Raw genomic sequence first — 22108 nt, 5'->3', positions numbered from 1 at the left:
GTCCACAGAAGGATACACCAGTCTTCCAGTAAACAACATTTAGGATTGGAAGAACTTCGTATTTTTCATTTTTTTTTTATCAGTTTAAATTTTCAGTTGTGGGAAATCATGGGGCCAGGCAATTTATAATGACAGTAGACATTTAGATTAAAAATGTTAAAGCTTTATAACTGTTAAAATACAATTTGTCAACCTAACATCAAAATATACAAAGCAAACATCCTTAAACCAAACTCTAATAAATTCTTAAGCAGCATTTTTCTCTGCCTAGCTGTAAATTTTAATTGTTGATGAAAATATTTTCATCAGTTTGTGAGTGCACAGTGAAATTGATGTTTACTGACATTTACCAATAAAAATCTAATCGTTCTAAACCTAATATTGCATTGTATAGGACATATAGCTGAAATGAGTCAGCTTTAACAATCTAATCTATGAGGATATTTGGGTTATTGCTTTGATAATAAAAAACATTGCAGCTTTGTTCTATGTTTTTGTATAGGTCTGCAATACTTACATACAAAAATCATTTTAAATGTTGCCATGTCTGTAGCAAAATGACCAAATGGCAGACAATTCTTGTCTTATTCACTTTTTTGTTGTTGTTGTGGCAGCAATGAAAGAACAAATCGAGTCTGGAAAATCATTTGAAGACTGCATGATTTTCATGGGAAGTTGGAGAGATGTGTTATGTGCATATTTCACAGAGCTCACCGGTATGTGCTGTGTGTGCATGTCACATCATGTAATAAACTGTCAAATGTGTATTGGAGCCCACAAAAGTGGTTGGTCCATTAATGGATAAGGGCTTATTACTACTAGCTAGCTGAGGTCCTCCATTAGTGCTAGAGGTCAAGGCTCCTGCTTTTAGTGTTGAAAGTCTTAGGTTCAAATGCTGGAGATAAACCAAGCAGGTGGGTTATTACACCCAGATACTGCATGGCTCTATATAAATTGTGCAATTAACAATTAAATGTAATAAAAATGAACTTCACTCAATCTTTTAGCAATGGTATATCCACCGATTTTTTCTCTTTACTAAACTACCTGAAAGTAGGTGAACAAATTTTACAAAACTGTGGTTAGATCATTTTTAACTAAGGTTCATCAAGGATTAAAATAGTTTTTTCTTACTCCTGTCCATTTCTACTGTTGCCCTTTTGAGGTGTTGCTGATAAGAGAAGTTGGAATGAAAGTGAAAACTACTATGCTGTCATTTGAATAATGTTTGCTATTGAGATGTTTAATTCAGACATATAAGTGGAATTTGAGGCACATTCGTTACTGTTTTTTCACACAGACAATTTGAAGTCTTCCCATTTGTAACAATTACTGTATTTTTACTGGTTTCAGAGTAGCAGCCGTGTTAGTCTGTATCCGCAAAAAGAACAGGAGTACTTGTGGCACCTTAGAGACTAACAAATTTATTAGAGCATTTTTACTAGGAGTCACCCCTCAGTTCAAAGATCAGAACTGATTAAAAGAAGAAAGGCTAATGAGATCATGAAACTCCAATCAGGTTGTGCACCAGCTGGTCTGGAAGTAGTATAAATATTTGCCAGTTTTTAGGACTGAATATCAACCTTGTTTATTCAGGCGGTAGCAAGGAGTGTGTATGTGTGTCAGGAGACAAAGAGAAGAGAAGGTAAATATTATGCTGTAAGATAATGCTACTGAAGTCTTGGGTAGTAAATTTGTGACCGACTGGAGTATTTTATATGATTGAGTGACGATGCAGTGCAACTATTTTTCCATCACTGCCCTCTGGTAATTAGTTGAGGGGCATGGAATCTGTTCCTGAATTTACTGTATTTTATTTTTGTGACCATTCAGCAAAGTGTTGTTAAGGAGCTGACTAATGAAAATAAATGTAATTTAAGCCATCACAGTGTTTACAGTATCAGCAGCATGGTGAGGCTTTTAATTTGTAATTGAGTCAGCACTCAGCTTTGGTCAGTGTCTGAGCCACACTAGCATTTCTCACCTCTACTGTCTGCTTGTCTGTATCAGCACTTCTTGTATAGTTCCTGCTGTGGTAGCAGGGTTCATAGAGAAATAGATGTTTCTATAAGTGCAGCTACTGCACCTAGTTGGCCTGCAGCATGCCTATCTATACAACAGTGCTGGAATTTGAGATTTCCAGGAAGGTTTTATAACTCTTCTCCTCCTAAATATGGGTGACCATTTTCGAGTAGCCTTTTTGCAGTGTCCATAAAACTGAAATCTTCCTTAGATCTTGCAGTGCTACCTGAAGGGTAAAAGGAAGTTGTGTAAATCTTTTAAAAGTTGAAAAAATAATAAAATTGGCAAGGTGGCTGATTGTTATAACAAAGTAGGAAAGAGAGAATCTTCAAGGTGATTGCAGCCCTGCTGGGTGAGATCATATCATTGTTTTGTTTTCCAGCGTAAGTGCTAGGTTTGGTTTGTCATGTGACTCAAGTATTTTATCATATGGTGCTATCCTATGGACACATCTATTTCTAAAAACAAAGTACAAAAACAAAACAATTGTTTTTCAGTGTGATTTAGCAGGGAGATCAGCAGATTCATTTGACAAAACCAAAAATGTAAGCTCAAGGGGAACATTTTCTGAGGCCCCAAGAATGAAGGGTTCTCTGGAGATTGCATATTGGTATGTTTCTGTTCCTAAAGTGCAATGGGTCACAATGGGAAGCAAAATGATAAACTCCCCAAGTCTGGCTCTTGCACCAGTAGACAAAGTTGGTAAACCTTCTTCTACCTCCCACCCCATCTTCTTGCTGCTCAATCTTTCGTTTCCCAGCTTGGCAACTTTGATCTGAGTTTCAAGAGAAATGAGAGAGTTCTCAGATTTTTTTCTCCATATGCATCTCTAGTCTATTAGAAGTAGTGTAGATCATGGATTGCTATGGACCTTGTCAGATGTGATATTACTAAATTACTTATGCTATTCAAAGGGGCAGGGGAAATGTGAGTATAGAAGAATTGCAACAGTTCCTGCTCAGAAAGTCCTTCTTTTGCAATATATTCTAATCTGATACTTTTCCTGAAATAGTCAATAGTGAAACTGAATTTTGTCTTGCTGATACAAAAAATATGGTTCTTATTAATAACAATGATCTGCATTTTTTAATTTACATTTTATTGATTTTTTTTTTTTTTTTTTTTTTTTTACAAAAAGGGGAGAACAAACAAACCAACAACAAAAGTAAAGGAATGGAAAGGAAGGGGGCAGGGAGGAGAGTATTCTGCATCTCTGCAGACAGCTAAAAGTGCTGATGGAGAGAGCTTGGAGTCCTACAAAGTTAGTCAAAGGCCCAAACTGCAGTGGGGCCCATGGGAAGTAATTTGCAGCTGTCATTTGCTGAGCACAGCTAAGCCAGCAGGCAGTCAATGTCAGGCCAAACACATTGTAAACAAACTGGGAGGAGACAAATTATTTTTCACAAAAATACTGGAATTTTACAAAGTTTCACGAAGCCATACAGGAGATGCCTTTTTTTTTTTTTCTCATTAGATGATAAGGTACATGACTCATAACCTGGTTGGACATTTCAACTCTTTGCCAGAAGCATGGGTCACTTTCTGATTGGCACATAGCAGCATTGCCAATAAAAGGAACCAGGTCACACTGCCCAACAGAAAAGATATAAAATGCTCTGTGTTGTTCAACTTGTTGCTCCCTGAAGCTGAAACATCTGGATGAGAGAGTGTGCGTGACCAGTCAGAGCACCACCTGCCTGGTAACAAGTGAAATCTTGTCAAGTGTCCTAATAAACTTAAAAACTTAAAAACAATGAGGCGTCCTTGTGGCACCTTAGAGACTAACACATTTATTTGGGCATAAGCTTTCATGGGCTACAGCCCACTTCATCAGATGTGTGATTTCATGGGTTATAGCCCATGAAAGCTTATGCCCAAATACATTTGTTAGTGTCTACAGTGCCACAAGGACTCCTTGTTGTTTTTACTGACACAGACTAACACGGCAACCCCTCAGAAACCTAATAAACTTGCCTTTTAAAGTCCTTTCTAAGGAGACAGCAGCCAAATCTGTAACAAGAATGGGACCACAGCTGTTACAATACCTTGAGTGAATCACCTGAATTTCCTATCTCAGGAAAACAATCACTGCAACTGTGAATCTGAGCTGGAGAAATCACCTCTATGCCAATTCCAATGGATAAGTACCTGAATTTTATACATGTATTGCTTACTCCTGTGATGGCTTGATTATGTTAAGCTAAATGCTTCTCAGAAAGAACTTACCTGAGTTAAAACCTTCTGAAGAACTCAAATGTAGGATGTGAACCTTTATTTTACTAACAAGTTTACTCTCAGTTGTCTAGAAATTACACTAAATCAATAAGTAATTGAGAGCAAGCATTGAGGCTAATGAAAACCAAGTCTAATAATGTTTGTAAGAGGAAACTGTTCTTCCCGACACCAAACGTTATTGTGAGATCCTTACCCCTGAGTGTTTCAAAGGATTCAGCCTAAAAAAATCACAGATTTTGTTTCAAGAGAATTGATCGCTCCTCAGACAAAAAGAGGATGACGTGTTTTAGTGGCTTCTAACCTAAAGATTTTACCACTGTGTAAATCTTCAGTTAAAGTGGCATGAGAGTTGAGCTTAAATTTCAGAAAAATTAGAATCGCTTCAGAATTATTACATTATAGACACATAGACTTTAAGGTCAGAAGGGACCTTTATGATCATCTAGTCTGACCTCCTGCACAACGCAGGCCACAGAATCTCACCCACCCACTCCTGTAACAACCCCCTAACCTATGTCTGAGTTATTGAAGTCCTCAAATTGTGGTTTAAAGACCTCAAGGTGCAGAGAATCCTCCAGCAAGGTGCAGAAAATCCTCCAGCAAGTGACCCGTGCCCCACGCTGCAGAGGAAGGCGAAAACCCCCCAGTGCCTCTGCCAATCTGCCCTGGAGGAAAATTCCTTCCCGACCCCAAATATGGTGATCAGCTAAACCCTGAGCATGTGGGAAAGACTCACCAGCCAGACACCCAGGAAATAATTCTCTGTAGTAACTCAGATCCCACCCATCTAACATCCCATCACAGGCCATTGGAATCAAAGATCAATTAATTGCCAAAATAAGGCTATCCGATCATCCCACCTCCTCCATAAACTTATCAAGCTTAGTATTGAAGCCAGATATGTCTTTTGTCCCCACTACTCCTCTTGGAAGGCTGTTCATCTAATTTCAAGTCTAAACTTCCTAATGTCCAGTTTATATCCACTTGTTCTTGTGTCCACATTGGTACTGAGCTTAAATAATTCCTCTCCCTCCCTGATATTCATCCCTCTGATATATTTATAAAGGGCAAAATGTTTTGGATTTAATTTGTGCTAGTCTTATGTGTGTAAGTGACAAAGGTTGGCAATGAGTATTACCTGAGCAGGGCACTTCTGAACAGTACTGACATTCTTTAAGAATGAAGTTGCATTGTTTAAATCTCCAAATTCTACCATAGAATTGTTTGGTTGAACTCATGTGAGCAATCCCATAATTTCATTGGCATATGAACTTGATTGAACTAAATAAGGAACTATGTTTAAGGATCTATAGCTCCATGCTGGTAGCAAAACCACTGAATCATATTATTATAGAAGTAGGATAAAAGCTGCCTTTGTAATACAATTTATTCAAAGTCTTATCAAAATCTTAACCGATTAGTTATCGCTTGAAAATTGTAACAATCCCATGATGAGATCAATTTCTGAAGTTGTGAACATCTTTATTTTGCCTGTTCACTTTAAAAGCAATTTTAGCTGATAAAAACTCATAAGTTTATAATAATTCTCCAGTTTTTGTTTTAACTAAGGAACACAGATCCAAAAAACAGTAAAACTTAGGAGCAGTAACTAGTTAATTACTTTATTTAACCAATGTATCTCTTGCCTTTCTCACACTTTGGACATGCAATTACTTCTATTGAGTCTATTGCGTTGTCTATTGGCTCTGTATCACATACCTGCTGTTCTTTGTTAGCCGTGTCCCACAAAAAAGACATATATTATTGGGAAGCTTGAGGGGGAGAGATCTGGGTATTAGGTACACTTTATTTGATAAAATAACTACTTGGAGATTTCTTAACTTGTTCCATCTCAGACACACATGCTGAAATCCTCTACAGGGTTTCTTTTACTCCTTCCCATCTCCATCCATGTCCTGGACTCCTCTCTCTTTCCCCCTCTTCCACCTCTGTTGGAAGGGCTGTAGACAACTGCTTCACTGGTACATGTGGTAACAATGCTACTGAGTTATGTCACAAATCTTATGAAATATAGCAGATGAGGACAAAGCTACCAAAGAAAACTTGGGGGAAAAAAACAAAATTCCTCTCCTTCCATTCTATTTTGCTGAATTTGTTATTGGACAAGAGGAAGAAATGTATGAAATAGGGAAATATGAGCGATAGAGAGAATCAGTGACAGAAATAATATGTGAACAAAATTCCAGACACAAAATTAATTTGAATGCAGCCTGGTTTCTCTGGATGTTCACATAGCCCTTAGAAAGCAGTGGGCTCCCGAGCTACTTGAATAGCTCTGATGTTTAGTGCCCATTTACATGGATTCTGTACAGTTACATAATTCTTTTTAAAAAAAGTTTGTGTATAACAATACTAGATACCTTGTACCAGTAAATAAGCTGGAGAAAACATCACACACCACTTTTTCCTGGGAACAATATTCTGGTCTCATACCAGTCCCTAAACGTGCCATTTTTATGCTATGATTCAATTGGCTCTTTTTGTTGTTCATTTTGCTATCACATAGGGAACTGTTTTATGTTGTAGTGAAACTTTTTTTCACAAAAGATGACAGCAAAACAAGGGAAATTAAAATTATGTTCTTTTATCTGCAGATTCTTGACATATAAGAGAAACCTTACCAATGGAGCCATCGGAAGAATTTATGTTCAAACATAAAGGATTTTATTTCCTACCAGACTTGGCTAACCCTGAATATATAGATTCATTGGAGCATTTTGTAATCCGAGACAGTGATGTGTTTGTAGTTACTTTTCCAAAATCAGGTAAGACTGTTATGATTTTCCTAAAGGGAAATAAGCAATCTGACTTTTGTCTGAAACCTTTATTGACCCCCCTTCTTACTGAGCACCATTGTGACCTATGTTTGGTGGTAACATTTGTCAGAGCTTTTTTTAACTAACTCAAATTATTTCATCCAACAAAGAAGAGTTTTATATAAAGAAAAGTTGATCACAGAACTAAAACTTAGTGGTAACATCGGTACAAGTGATCATGACTTGATCACATTTGTTAGGTGCAAACAGAATAAGGTCCAAACCAATAATATATACACTTGGTGCTTCAAAAAAGCCAGTTTCACAACGCTGAAAATAATTATGAGTCAAATCAGCTGGGAGAAAGAATGTAATTAGAAAAAATGTGAATGATAATTGAGAATTGTTTAAGAACATTTTACTATACGTTCAAACAGCCACAATAGAGAAGATTAAAAGACATGGTTAAAAACCAACCTGGCGCTCAGGGGAAGTAAAGGCAGCTATAAAATATATATAAAATAAATGGAAGAAAAGGGAAATTGATACTAATGAATATCAATCAGAAGTTAGGAATTGTTGAAAATTGATTAGGGAAGCAAAAGGACACCAGGAGAAGTTTGTGACCAGCAGAGTTAAGGACAATAAAGTATATTATGAACTAAAAGAATGCTAGCAATGGTATTGGCCTATTACTATAGGGAAAGGATAGGATTGTCAAAAACAATGCAGCAAAGGCAGAAGTGTTCAATACATAAGAATGGAAATACTGGGTCAGACCAATCATCCATCTAGTCAAGTATCCTGTCTGACAGTGGCCAGTGTCAGATGCTTCAGAGGGAATGAACAGAATAGGACAATTTTGAGTGATCCATCCATCCCCTGTCACTCAGTTCCAGCTTCCGGCCGTTAGGGATTTAGGGACACACAGGGTATGGGATTGTCTCCCCAATAGCCATTGATAGACCTATCCTCCATGAATTTATCTAATTATTTTCTGAACTCAGTTATACTCTTGGCCTTCACCACATTCCCTGGCATTGAATTGCACAGGTTGACTGTGCGTTGTATGAAGTACTTCCTTTTGTTTGTTTTAAACCTGCTGACAATTAATTTCATCGGGTGACTCCTAGTTCTTCTGTTATGTGAAGGGGTAAATAACACTTACTTATTCACTTTCTCCACACCATTCGTGACTTTATAGATCTGTATCAGACCCTCCCTCTGTCATCTCTTTTCTAAGCTGAACACCTGTGCTATTTACCTCTCTTCATTGTGAAAACTGACCATTTAGTCCTACCCTTTGTTTCCTATCTTTAACTGGTTACTGATCCATGAGAAGACCTTCCCTCTTATAGCATGACTGCTTACTTTACTTCAGAGTCTTTACTGTGGGATCTTGTCAAAACTTTTCTGAAAGTCCAAGTATACTATATTGTCTATAGATCACGATTCTTTGGTGACCCCCCCCCCCAAAGAATTCTACTAGATTGGTGAGGCATGATTTCCCCTTTACAACAGCCATGTTGACTCTTCCACAACATATTTTGTTTATCTATATGTCTGATAATTTTGTTCTTTACTACAATTTCAACCAGTTTGCCTGGTACTGAAGTCAGGCTTACCAGCCTGTAATTGCCAGTATCACCTCTGGAGCCATTTTCTAAAAATGGATGTTACATTAGGTATTCTTCAGTCATCTGGTACAGAGGCTGATTTAAGCTTATAGTGTGTATATATACCATACGTATAGATATATAGTAGTTCTGCAATTTCATATTTGAGTTCCTTCCGTGCTCTTGAGTGAATATCTTCTAGTCCTGGTGACTTATTACTGTTTAATTAATCAATTTGTTCCAAAACCTCCTCTCCTGACACCTCAAACTGAGACAGTTCCTCAAAGTGGTCACCTAAAAAGAATGACTCGGGTGTGGGGATCTCCCCCACAGCTTCTGCAGTGAAGACTGATGCAAAGAATTCATTTCACTTCTCTGCAACCGCCTTGTCTTCTTTGAGGGCTCCTCTTAAACCTCAATCATCCAATGACCCCTTTGACTGTTTGGCAGGCTTCCTGCTTCTTTTGTACAAAAAAAAAAAAAAAAAAGTTAGTTTTTGTGCCCCTTGTTGCTCTTCAAATTCTTTCTTAGCCCACTTTATTATAATTTTACACTTGACTTGCCAGAATTTATGCTTGTTTCTATTTTTCTCACTAGTATTTGACTTCCAATTTTTAAAGGATGTTAGGTCTAGATAACATGCATCCATGAGTTTTAATAGAGCTGGCTGAATAGCTTGCTAGACCATTAATATTGCTTTTCAATAACTTCTAGAGAACTGGAACAAAGCAAATGTTGTGCCAATATATTGAAAGGGACAGGCCAAATAATTATAGGCCTGTCAGTTTGACATGGATACCAAGCAAAATAATGGAACAGCTGATACAGGTCTTGATTGATAAAGAATTAAAGGAAGGTGATATAATTAATGTCAGTCAATATGGGTTTGCAGAAAATAGATCCTGTCAAACTAACTTGATATCTTTTTTTGATGAGATTACAAGTTTGGTTGACAAAGGTAATAGTATTGATGTAATAGATTTCTGTAAGGCATTTGACGTGGTACCACAGGATATTTTGATTTTTAAAAATTACAATGTTACAAAATTAACAGAGCACATATTAAATGAACTAAAAACTAGCTATTTGACAAGTCTCTGAATGTAACTGTAAATGAGAAATAATCATTGAATGGATGTGTTTCTAATGAGGTCCCACAGAAATTGATTTTTGGCCCTATGCTATTTAACATTTTGATCAATGTCCTGGAAGAAATCACAAAATCATCACTGATAAAGGTTGCAAATGACACAAAGACTGATTAAAAAATTAAGAGAACAGATCACTGATACAGAACGGTTTGGTAAGCTGGACTCAAACATACAATGTCTTTTAATATAGCCAACAGTAAAGTTATGCATCTAGGAACAAAGAATGTAGGCCATACTTACGGCCTGAGATACTCTATCCCAGTGGTTCTCAAACTTTTTTGTACTGATGACCCCATTCACATAGCAAGCCTCTGAGTGCGACCCCCTCTTATAAACTAAAAACACATTTTAAAATGTGTTTTTAAACACCATTATAAATGCTGGAAGCAAAGCAGGGTTTGGGGTGGAGGCTAACAGCTCGTGACCACCCCCCCCATGTAATAACTTCATGACCCCCGAGGGGTCCTGACCCCCAGTTTGAGAACCCCTGTTCTATCCTGTGAAGCAGTGACTCTGAGAAAGACTTGGTGGTCATGATGGAGAACAAGGTGAACATGAGTTCCCATGGGTCCTGTAGTAGGACTGGGGCTCTTCCACTTCACGGACAGAGTAGGGGCCCTTGGAGATTCTTGCAGCAAAAGTATACAGGGTGGTTTGGGTAATGCCAGTGGATATACCACCACATGGTTCCCCTGCTCATTCCCCTTCAGGCATGACATTGTCTATTCGATTGTATTGTATTCTATTCTACACAATCAACTCCGGTTTGAATAAGGACTGGGAATGGCTGAGCCATTACAAACGTTGACTCTATCTCCCCTTGTAAGTACTCTCACACTTCTTATCACACTGTCTGTACTCGGCTAGCTTGATTATCACTTCAAAAGTTTGTTTTTTTTCTCTTAATTAATTGGCCTCTCAGAGTTGGTAAGACAACTCCCACCTGTTTATGCTCTCTGTATGTGTGTATATATATCTCCTCATTATATGTTCCATTCTATATGCATCCGAAGAAGTGGGCTGTAGTCCACGAAAGCTTATGCTCTAATAAATTTGTTAGTCTCTACGGTGCCACAAGTACTCCTGTTCTTCTTTTTGCGGATACAGACTAACACGGCTGTTACTCTGAAACTATTCTATACATGTTCTTTTACCGTGCTTATCACTGTAGTATCTGAGAGTCTTCTAGTAATGCATAAGTGATGTGATTAGCTTCTGTCATATGTTGTTTGTTCTCTTATCTTCTCCTCAACAATAGGATTTGTTAGTAGCTTTGCTCTGCAGCCCAGGATTAAGTTCTTTCCCTGTTCCCGCAGGAATTTTATACATCTCTCTTGTGCCCCACACATCTACTTCAGCTGTGTGCTAGGGACCAGATTTGGCTACAAGTGTGTAGTTGTATAAATTGCTCCATTATAGTTCACAACACTTTGTAGGAGCCATAGAAACAAAAGAGCCACTTATAACACTCTTTTAACAGGAGGTAGCTTCTGTTTCCAGGGCCCATTTCATGATCAACACAGAAACACAGCAATGAATTTACACTGAGTGGATATCTGAATATATTAGATAAAGATATTTGAAAATTTAGTTACTGACCATCACATATATACAGTAGTAAAATGTACAAAAAATAACATTCCCTGCTGCCCTTATGAACTCTCTAGAGTAAGACAGAGTATTATCTTTAACCTTCAATTGTTGCAAGTATTCGTACTTTCTTTAATAATGTAAAACCAGTGTGGCTTTGAAGATCTTGTGTTTGTCGGATTATTGCTCTAATTTAAAAAAAAAATCATCAAATCAGTTTCAAATAAGATTATTTCCTTCCCCAGGAACTGTGTGGATGCAGAATATTTTGAGCTTGATTTATTATGAAAGCCACCGGGATGGAACAGCAAAAACTGAAACAATTGACAGAGTTCCATGGCTAGAGTACAATTTCAATAAAATGGATTATGGCAGTCGTCCATCACCGCGTCTCTTTTCTACTCACCTCCCTTACTATTTAGCTCCAAGAGATCTGAGAAACAAAGGAGCAAAAGTAGGTGATGCTATTTTTACAAAGTAATTAAAATTAACCAAGAAAATTCATTGCTTTCTCTAATGAATCAGTCCAAATTCTCAGGGCTGGGTTGTCTGCCTCTCTCCAAGAACCCTTCCAAAAGCAACCTTCCTTGAGGGATAGGGGCTCACGTTCCTCCAAGGCCCCATTCCAACTCCCTAGACCCCAGCAAAGTGGCGGGGGGGGAGGGGGAAAGGGGAGGCTGGAGAAGCAAGTTCCAGTGCAACCTCAGGACTTCAATGTCCAGATTCAGTGGAGATCCCATTTTTCATGGAACTGCTGTGCTTGGCCTCTGGGCCAAGCTGCTTCCTCCACCCCATGACTGTTCACCCAAAAGTGGGGGTTATGATCATTGCAATCTGCATGTTTTCAATGTATATTAGAGACAATGTGAGTGAAGTAATATCTTTTATTGGACCAATTTCTGTTGGTGTGAGAGAGACAAGCTTCTAAGCTTTATTACTTCACCCTGCTGTCTCTCTGATATCCTGGGACCCCACAGCTTCAACAATACTGCATATTCCATGCATATTGTAAGTTAATGATTTTGTGGTGTATGTAAGTATAAGCTGTTACATTCTCCATGCAGGGGATGTTTCATGTCTCCTGCACGTTTATACATAAGGAGACTTCTTGCCAAAGATGGGGCAGTGGAATGTGCCATGATGGGGGTGTGTGTGTGTGTGTCCCACTGAACTAACTCTCATGGAGATATCTGACCTCTCTTGCTTGTCCTTAGTCTCAGTGAAGGTTAATGGTATTCCTTTAGCGTAGCTGAGATTGTCAGTCTTTTTTTATCTTGCAGGTTATTTATGTAGCCAGAAACCCTAAGGATGTTGCGGTTTCCTATTTTCATTTTAGCAAGCATGCATTCATATTTGAGAAAGTACCTGATTTTAATATTTTAATGGAGAGATTTTTATCTGGGAAAGGTAAGGTTTCATTTACTGCTAAAAGGCCAAACCCTGTTCACTGAGCACAGCCTGAATAAACTATCCGTGTTGGTAAATTATACAGAATGTGGTACTGGTCAGAAGTCTCCCCCTTAGATGGGTGTGGGGCTGGGGGGAGGGGCAGTTCTAAGGCTGCAGTGACTGCAGTAGGATCCACAGGTCACTATAGAAATTCGGTGTGCAAAATTAGTCCAGAGGAGCTGTGTAGTCCCACGCAATGCATCAATAAAGTGCACGTTGCCTGATTTAACTTATCTTAATTAGGTATTCACTCTGAAACCTAATAATGAATACTTAAATACATTTTGACAATTAAGTGCTGAAATAACTGAGATGAGCAGATGCTCATAAACACTGTCCAGAGAAAACAGAAGTAGTAAGATGCTGATCACTTTAGTAGAAATGTCCAACTATTGTGCTTAGTCCACAATTCCAAACTACCACCCACACCCTCCCAAAAGCCAAAAAGACTCAGCTGTCATCTGTCCAGCTCCTGAATTCTCCCTTAATTATTTCTTACAATGCAGTTTCCTCTCTTGTGCAGCCTGTGGCACAGTGACAATTTAAGTTCATAGTTGTCCATATTTAATTCAATAAAAAAATCTTCCATTTTTTGTTGAAGTTCCTGTAGACTCTCCAGTTTGCCACACTGGAGCTGGAGAGCTGAAGAAACCATGAAGATCCTCACTTTGAACTTTAAGCCAGGTTGCCACACAGGATTTTGGATAATACAGTGGCATTTAGTTCTAGGCAGCTCATAAAAATGTAATAGAAATTATCCAAAAGTAAAGTATCCAGAGCAGGGATCGACAACCTTTGGCACGTGGCCCACCAGGGTAAGGCCCCTGATGGGACGGGCCAGTTTGTTTACCTGCCGCGTCCACAGATTCAGCCGATCGCAGCTCCCACTGGCTGCGATCCCCCGCTCCAGGCCAACGGGGGCGGCGGGAAGCAGTGTGGGCCGAGGGATGTGCTGACCACTGCTTCCCACCGCCCCCATTGGCCTGGAGCGGCGAACCGCAGCCAGGGGGAGCTGCGATCGTCTGAATCTGCGGGCACGGCAGGTAAACAAACTGGCCTGGCCCCCCAGGAGGCTTACCCTAGTGTGCCGCGTGCCAAAGGTTGCCGATTCCCTGATCCAAAGCATCAAACCATAAGTATGTTGTACTGGGTAAAGTACCATTGTATGAGGCCAGTGAAGTCTAAAGGTAAAAGCACAACTTGTTGTTAGCTATGTAACAGACTGTCTGTCTGTAAAACCCAAATCAGGGGTAAGCCACAAGGGAGTCTTGGGTGTCTAACTGCCACTTTAGGGACCTAAACACAAAATTTAGATTCTCACAAGCAGGGTCGGCTCTAGGTTTTTTGCCGCCCCAAGCAAAAAAAAATTTGCACCCCCCCCCCCTTTTTTAGGGTTTTACACGTTTGCACTTTGCAAGTTTTGTTTTGGACTGTTTAAAATTTTTTAAACATGAAAACAGAGAATTTGTAGTTAGTAAAATAAAACAATTTCCTCCTAGTGTACTCATTTATGGAGTGAGACAGGCTGTGTCTGCCTGGGCAGAGCTAGGGCTGCCCCTGAGCCGGAGGCCTTGGCATAGGCAAGACGTCAGCGCCAACCCCAGGGCTCATGTGGTCTGTGCGGGTCGGACCAAGTCACGCTGCTGGCAGGCTACCCAGCCTGGCTGTCGCTGCCGAGTAGCCAGAGGCGCCTGGAGCTGCGTGGGAGACACCGATCAGCTCTGCCTCCTGTCTCTCCTTCCCCGCGAGCACACCCGGGGGTTTGGCGCTTCCCTCCGGAGCTGGGTGTCGCAGCCCCGTGCTGGCAGGAGCAAGCAGCAGGCGTTGGGGGGGGGTGGGGAGGGGGCTGCCCGGTCCCTCCAGCCAGGGCACAATCACTTCCACTCCCCCGGCACCAATCCCAGTCTGAAATGGCTGTAGCAGCCCTGCCCACGGTCCCACATCTTGCTATGCAGGGAGGGGAGGAGGCCCTGAGAGCAGGGCTCCGGCCCGGCTCCCACACTGGCCTAGGGCTCCCGTGGCTGGAGGGGCAGCAGACCCCAGGGAGCCTAGCTTGGGGCAGCCTCAGCAACACCTCAGAGTCCCGGGTGGTCATCCTGCAGTGTGGCCGGGAACAGAGCCAGCCGGGCAGGGGGCACCACCTATAGCTCCCACGCGGAGCGAGCTGGGGCAGCTGCAGGGTTTGGCTGCCGGGGTCCGGGGCAGACCAGCTGGCGGCTGGTGATCCCAGGGCAGCGTGCCCGGGCCTCCCGCTCCCCGGGACCCCCGCAAGCCAGCCGCGGAGGCTTGGCCTGCACAACGGTTCGAGTTCGGCTCAGCCCCGGCTGCTGCTCCCCTCCCCGGGCAGGAGGCAGCGCAGGGGGGAGGAGGAGGAGGCGGAGGCAGAGACAAGCCGAGGAGGAGCGCGCAGCCGGCGCTGGAGGAGCGGCCCGCCCGGCCGCCATGTTCCGCCGCCACCCCCTGCTCCGCGACCGGGCCAGGGCCGTGCTACTGGCTCCTGCCTGAAGGGGTCTGGCCGCTGCCCATGGGAGAGCGGCAGAGACACGCTCCCCACTGAGCCAGCTTCCCCCTGTCCCACCGCACAGCCCTGGTCAGTGAACAACAGGGTGGTCAGGATTCAGCCCAGGACACTTCCTCAGGTCGGAGCTGGGACCCCAGCATTATGCTGTCCCTGGTAATTTGCCGCCCCAAGCACCTGCTTGTTTTGCTGGTACCGAGAGCCACCCCTGTTCACAAGCCCCATTCAGCTGCCATCTAACTCTGTGGATTCCTAAATTCCCTAGATGCCTAAGTTTCCCCTGGCAAAGTCCCCAAGGAGCCTCCATTTCTACCACTGGGCATGCGCACAGATATCTTAGTCCTGACACATCTGAGCAGCTTGGTTCTTTGCTCACGTGGTAGGCTTCACAAAGTAGGCAGTCCCCTGTCTATCTTGCCCGTGGAACCCTATCCACTAGCTTTGCTCAGAGGCCACCTTAAAGACCATCTATCACGTGAGGACCAACATGACAGCACAGCCAGGAGAGGTGGTGCCCCTTTTTACTCTATCATGCAGGGCTTAGAGCACTTAGAGGATGTGGGATACACTGGTTGAAATTCCTGATTTCACACATGTCCTAACCACTGGATTACGGGTCTTCTGGGTTGAGACAATTTCCTCAATCTTTCCTGTTGAAGTTTTCCACTAGTCTTTAAAGAAGGGACTTGAACAGTCATTCTCAGCCCTGCTTGTGACAGTATTAGGGTGCTAAAGTGTTGATAATTGAACTATTTTGCTCTTAGAGATCATTAACGTTCGATTATTTTTTCCCCCTTGTAAGTACTTGCTAGCTCGTGGTTTGATCACATCAGAGGCTGGTTCACCCACAGAGCTGATTACAATATTCTTTTCCTTACTTATGAGGAGATGAAGAAGGTGAGGCCTGTTGATATCATTCTATCTAAACACTAAAGCGGCACAAACTTTGTATCTCTGGGCCAGGGCTGCCTTGCATCCCTTCCTTCTCTCTCCTGCTCCCAGTGTCCCATTCTCCTATCCCCTTTGGCAGAGACTTCCTGCAACTCCCCCAACCCCCACTCCCTCAGTTATGCCAGAGGCTCTGTGTGTCTCACCTCCATTCCCACCCACCCATGCGAGAGCACTATGTGCCCCCCACTCCCACCTCTGCCACATACCAGGGGGATCTGTATATCCCTCTCTGTCCCCATACTATGGTTCCCTGAGCATCTTAGTGATGTTGACCTAACTTTTAAGTGTAGACCAGGCCTAATGCCTCACTTCACCATCCAGTAAACCAATCAGATTCTGCCACCTTGCTCACACTGTGACTCCTCACAAAATACATTGGTCTCATGGATTTCACTGACATGCCTTGAAAAAATACTTCTCAATGTCAGGGCAGCAGAATCAAGACCGTAGGGTGAGATTTTTCCAAAGCACCCAATTGAAAAATGGGAGGTTTCTGAGTTGGCCACAGAACTCCCATTGACTTTCAATAGGACTTACGTGTCTAACTCACATAGACACTTTTGAAAATTCCACCCATAGTCTCTTGGGCTGCATATTGTCTGAATTTAACATATAGTGAAATATATGCTACATTATATAATAGTAAAATAAGGAACATCTGCTGAAATAAATAATGATTAGAGCTTTTTGGGAAAAGAGTCCCCCCCACCCCAAATGAGGAAAGATTTGATGTAAAATAAAATATTTTTGTCAAAATTTCTCTTCAAAACTATTCCACACACACACACACACACACACACACACATACACGCTGCTGAAACCCTAAAACTGAAATGTTTTCTCTTTTTTCTTTAATTATAAAATAACAAACCACACATGACAGCAATTAAAGGCAATTCTAATAATTTCTTTTTAAGAAACAAAACAAAACCATTCAATAGAAATTTTTTGAACAGCTCTAATAATCAGCCAGTTTCCTCACACCACCACAGACGTGTAATGTGATGTGAAAGCTGAAAATGGAGAAAAGAAAAGGAATTATAGAATTCCCCTCTCAGTAAATGAGTGTCCTGGGGAGTGGTATTTGCCCCTACACATGCTTGCAGGGCTTAATGAGCAATAAAGGCAATCAATGAGTATGGAATACTGCAAGAGCGCAGGGAAGAAGAAAGGGCAAATTGATTCTGACCTTCCCAGTGAAGTCTGTGTGACAACCTGATACCTATGATAAGACAAAGTGGGTGTGTGAGATAATATCTTTTATCGGATCAATTTCTGTTGGTGAGAGAAACAGCTGTGTAGCGCAAGAGCATCTCTCTCTCTCTCTCTCTCTCCCTCCCTCTTTCCCTCCTCACACCAGAAGATGGTCCAATAAAAGATAGTACCTCACCCTCTTGTCTCTCTAATATCCTGGAACTGATCCATCTACAACAATACTGCATACATAATACCTCTGGAAGCAGCCCAGGCAGTCTAATCTACTTCCTAGTAAAGAAAATATGATGAATGTGAGAACCATTGGGGTAGTTAACTTGCTATATTTCCGCTCCTTGTCTGCACAGCAAAAAAGCAGCTACATAATCTGTCCCATGTGGCATCTTTAAGGGAAAGGAGAGTATTTGCTACATATTACAGCTTCTCAAACTGTTTTGATCAGAATGCGTTTTCATCAAAATGAAGTATTTTGTAAAAAAATTGTAGGTCTCCTCTTAATTTTTTGTGAAACATGTTTTTATGCAATTTTTAATTGAAGCTTTTCATTTACTGAAAACCCAGTTTTCAAAAACTAAAATATATCAATAACTCTTTTAAAACTATCTATTAAAAAATCTTTTAAAAACACAAAACACGACCCACTTCAAAGATTCCAAAATGGGAACAATTTCAGCAGTTTGAATTTTTTAGAAATTAGTTTTTCATTTTTCTACCAGTTCAGCTACGTTTGATTCCTTATCAACTTCAGCTAGATCAGCAGAAGTCAGGTTTACACTGCTTTAAGAGGGGCCACCCAGGGGGTATGTTGGTTGAACTAAATCAATTTAAAACCAATTTTACTTTATATTTTAAGTGAAACAAAGCCTAGATGAGTGCACCTCTTAGCTAAATAGGGAGAGAAGTGCTGACACTGGCAGGGAGCACACTGAGAATAGCATCAAGACTGATTAACAAAGCAAGGAAAGACCCTTCCCATTAAGAGATCCAACTCCTGAGATGTATCCTTCTATTTCCAAACCACAGCTATGAGACAGACTCTTTGCTCAGAAAATTGTCAGCCTTTATCACGCATAATGTTAGAAATAGTATTCTCACACCCAGAAATGAGCTTGCTCTCTCTTGGTAGGCCATGAGGAACGGTTACCTAAAGAAGAGACTTATAAGGACTCTTCTTGCTACTCACCTGTCAGGATTTGATGTTGCTGTAACCAGTGACAGTAAATAAAAATCTTGCCTATGAACAGTGTGATAAGAGAAGTACCCTTCATTCCACGTTAAGTTTCCCACCTTTATTGAAATATCCCATTATCCTCTATTCGCTCTCTTTCTCTCTTTTTTTTTTTTTTTTTTAATTTGGCTCTTTTGCTTTTCTAATTTTGGGAGTTGTTAAATTGAAATAATGCTCATTTCAGGATCTCAGAAGTGCTGTGCTGAAAATTTGTGACTTCTTAGGAAAACGGCTGACTGAAAAGGAGTTGGATGTTGTTGTGGAGAAGGCTACATTCAATAACATGAAATCTGATCCCAGGTCAAACTACGAGGACAAGACATGTATCTTGGAGAAAGGCAGAGACAATTTTCTTCGCAGAGGTAAGGCGGAAGCAGCCACTTGTTATAAACATTTAATTCTGCAGATCCTGGCACAAGATGTGTTGAAGCTAACTGTCTAAGACTACCAATGGCAAACAAAACTTTCTGTCCCTAGGTAACAATTGGCTTTGTGGCATTAAAGTTTGTGAATGGGGCTTTATTTCCCAAAGGTTGGAAAAAAGAGATGCATTATTTTGCTTGGTGCAACACCATAAGTGTTTATTTGCAGAGCAGATCAGGGCCAACAAATAGTAAAAAGTTTGAATGAGGAAAAAAGTCAACATTTCAAAAAATTGAAAAATTCACTTCATACCCTCTATAAAAGTTGAGATCACCCTCCCCCCCAAAAAACCCCAGCCACCCTTAAAATCTGTCAAGTCTCGGGGGGTAGCTGTGTTAGTCTGTATCCACAAAAATAACAAGGAGTCCGGTGGCACCTTAAAGACTAACAGATTTATTTGGGCATAAGCTTTTGTGGGTAAAAACCCACTTCTTCAGATGCATGGAGTGAAAATTACAGATGCAGGCATTGTTATACTGACACATGAAGAGAAGCGAGTTACCTCACAAGTGGAGAACCAGTGTTGACAGGGCCAATACAATCAGGGTGGGTGTAGTTCACTCCCAATAATTGATGAGGAGGTGTCAATTCTAGGAGAGGAAAAGTTGCTTTTGTAATGAGTCAGCCACTCCCAGTCCCTATTCATTGTATCACATTAGTAGATGTGCAGGTGAATGAGTCCCTGATGGTGTGGCTGATGTGGTTGGGTCCTCTGATGGTGTCGCTAGAGTAGATATGGGGACGGAGTTGGCAATGAGGTTTGTTACAGGGTTTGGTTCCTGGGTTAGTGTTTCTGTGGAGTGGTGTGTAGTTGCTGGTGTGTATTTGCTTCAGGTTGGGGGGCTGTCAATTATTGGGAGTGAACTGCATCCACTCTGATTGTATTGGCCCTGTCAACACTGGTTCTCCACTTGTGAGGTAACTCCCTTCTCTTCATGTGTCCGTATAACAATGCCTGCATCTGTAATTTTCACTCCATGCATCTGAAGAAGTGGGTTTTTTACCCATGAAAGCTTATGCCCAAATAAATCTGTTAGTCTTTAAGGTGCTACTGGACTCCTTGTTGTTTTCTTAAAATCTATGAACACCAGGAGAAAAAGAAAGTCTAGTGCTTCTTTACAGCTTCATAAATGGTGAGACAAATCAGTTCAGATGCACGACAGCTTTCAGGGATAATGCAGAACATGAAATAATCCAAGTAATAAAATCTAAGAAACAATTCTTGTGCCTGGAAGGAGGAGGCGGGTTTTTATCCTGTTGAATCCTTTATCTTGGAGGTTCTCAATTTGGGATTGTGAATAGATGTTACAGGCTTGTGATGACTCTGTTCTTCTGATATTGCTAAATAGGAGGTGATTTTACCTAGAAGGGAGCAGGGCCCTGGAATGGAAACAGGTGTCCCAGTATGGAAAAGTAAAAAACCACTGCCTAGTGTTAAGTACAGCATTATCTGAAAAGGATGTTCAGAGAAATTCGTATTTCTTTTAACAATAACACCTTCCTGTTCCCAATTTCCCAGCTACCATTTGTGCCAGAAGAAATCGGTACAAGATAGTAATGGAGTTGTACAAAGCTACTAAAGCCTAAAACAGAATTGGTGACACTTGGTCTAAAATTATTGGGTCAAATTACTGCCATTGCTGTCAAGTCATTGGCCCATTAAAATTTTCTACAGGGACCCCATTAGATTCTACAAAAAACAAAATCAATTCTCACCAATAGCATGGTTTATCAGAGGGACAGTGTTTTCAGATACGGCTGCGGACATCTGTAACATGCAAGTCACATGATCAAAAGCTTCCACCAGCTAATCAGAGGGACAATAACGGTATGGTGGACGGCACACATAATTCTAAGTTTAAAAACTGGTGTCTGTGCTATATTTCAGCAACACCCCAGATCTGGAAATATACTTTCAAATTCCCAAAGACCTAGAGAGCTACACTTTGGGGAGATGAGGTAGGAATGAAGTGAAAAGGAACTGTTCCCAACTAGCAGCATTCACAGCTTCTTACCTGCTGCACAGGCTTTATTCAGTTTATAATAAAAAGTCCAGGTGGCAGCAGAGCATCTAACCACGACTTCTCCTTCTCCTCCTTCCACCTCAGGGACCGTTGGAGACTGGAAGAACATAATGACTGTGGCACAAAGTGAAAAGTTCAACAAGGTTTTTAATGAGAAAATGAAAGACCTGCCCTTCAAGTTCCTCTGGGATCTTAATGAAGAAATATAGGCTGATTTCCAGTTTGAAGATGTGAAAGTGGACTGAAAATCTTGTACAAAATGTTCAAATTAAAATCCATAGTTCTGTGCAAGTTCAAGACTTGAAACTAGCATTTTTTCCTACTAATTACATAGATCTACACACTCATCATCACCATGGTACCAGAATTGCAAGATGTGAAAAGATTATATATAAAAATAAGCTCTTAAAATAAGTCTTTCCTATATATAGGATTTCTTGCCGTGTACACAGAACAAAGAGGCTAAATCTTAGATGATGCAGAGTAGTATTTCTCAACTGGTCACAACCTTTGTGGGGAGGTGGTCACAAAAGGCAATCAGAGGTCCAGATGTGTTGAAAATTTTATTATAATTTAAATCAAAGAAAAATCTTACTTCCTGCACAAGTTTACCCTTGAAGGTCAAGTATTCTCTATCAACCTCTGGAAAAACAAACACACATCTTATTATCACCACCAGTACATTTACTATAAGAATCAGAATGTATGGACAGGTTGCATTTTTTTAAACTTCAAATCCGAAGTCTCCAACCTGAAAAGTTTTAGAGATGCTGCCGCAGAGGAAGAAGCAGAAAGAGTTAAACATTGTCTGGGTCTGAGGAGCAACAGAAAAGGAGGCCGAGACAATCCCCGGGTTTTAGGCCTAAATCACATGGAAGATGGGGAGTTTATGTTGACTATGAGACAGCC

At 41.0% G+C, this 22108-nt stretch overlaps 1 protein-coding gene across 3 annotated transcripts; it reads left to right on the top strand.

Annotated features, from left to right (window-relative positions):
- The first annotated feature begins 1555 nt into the window (after positions 1 to 1555).
- On the top strand, positions 1556 to 21496 carry LOC128833458 (amine sulfotransferase-like). Of its 3 annotated transcripts, XM_054021381.1 has the most exons (8): positions 1556 to 1645; positions 4006 to 4166; positions 6873 to 7043; positions 11637 to 11845; positions 12672 to 12798; positions 16161 to 16255; positions 18937 to 19114; positions 21284 to 21496. In XM_054021381.1, exons 3-8 carry the CDS (start codon positions 6902 to 6904, stop codon positions 21406 to 21408), a joined length of 876 nt encoding a protein of 291 aa, XP_053877356.1. In that variant the 5' UTR covers positions 1556 to 1645; positions 4006 to 4166; positions 6873 to 6901; the 3' UTR covers positions 21409 to 21496. The 3 variants fall into 3 exon arrangements, with proteins under 3 accessions (XP_053877356.1, XP_053877357.1, XP_053877358.1); XM_054021382.1 differs by lacking the exon at positions 4006 to 4166 and having other exon boundaries at positions 1558 to 1645; XM_054021383.1 differs by lacking the exons at positions 1556 to 1645; positions 4006 to 4166 and having other exon boundaries at positions 4173 to 7043.
- The last annotated feature ends 612 nt before the right edge of the window (positions 21497 to 22108 follow it).

The sequence above is a fragment of the Malaclemys terrapin genome, chromosome 3 (assembly GCF_027887155.1).
Source record: "Malaclemys terrapin pileata isolate rMalTer1 chromosome 3, rMalTer1.hap1, whole genome shotgun sequence".
Lineage (NCBI taxonomy): Eukaryota > Metazoa > Chordata > Testudines > Emydidae > Malaclemys > Malaclemys terrapin.
Note: the sequence above shows the minus strand (reverse complement) of the source record. Positions and strands in the feature narration are given on the sequence as shown.

What these genes read in the sequence shown, in the direction of transcription:
- LOC128833458 (XM_054021381.1), top strand. Translation starts at nt 6,902, where the DNA reads ATGGAGCCATCGGAAGAATTTATGTTCAAACATAAAGGATTTTATTTC. An exon ending in AGTTACTTTTCCAAAATCAG is followed by an intron (nt 7,044 to 11,636) that starts GTAAGACTGTTA and finishes TTCCTTCCCCAG; the next exon opens with GAACTGTGTGGATGCAGAAT. An exon ending in GAGATTTTTATCTGGGAAAG is followed by an intron (nt 12,799 to 16,160) that starts GTAAGGTTTCAT and finishes CCCCCTTGTAAG; the next exon opens with TACTTGCTAGCTCGTGGTTT.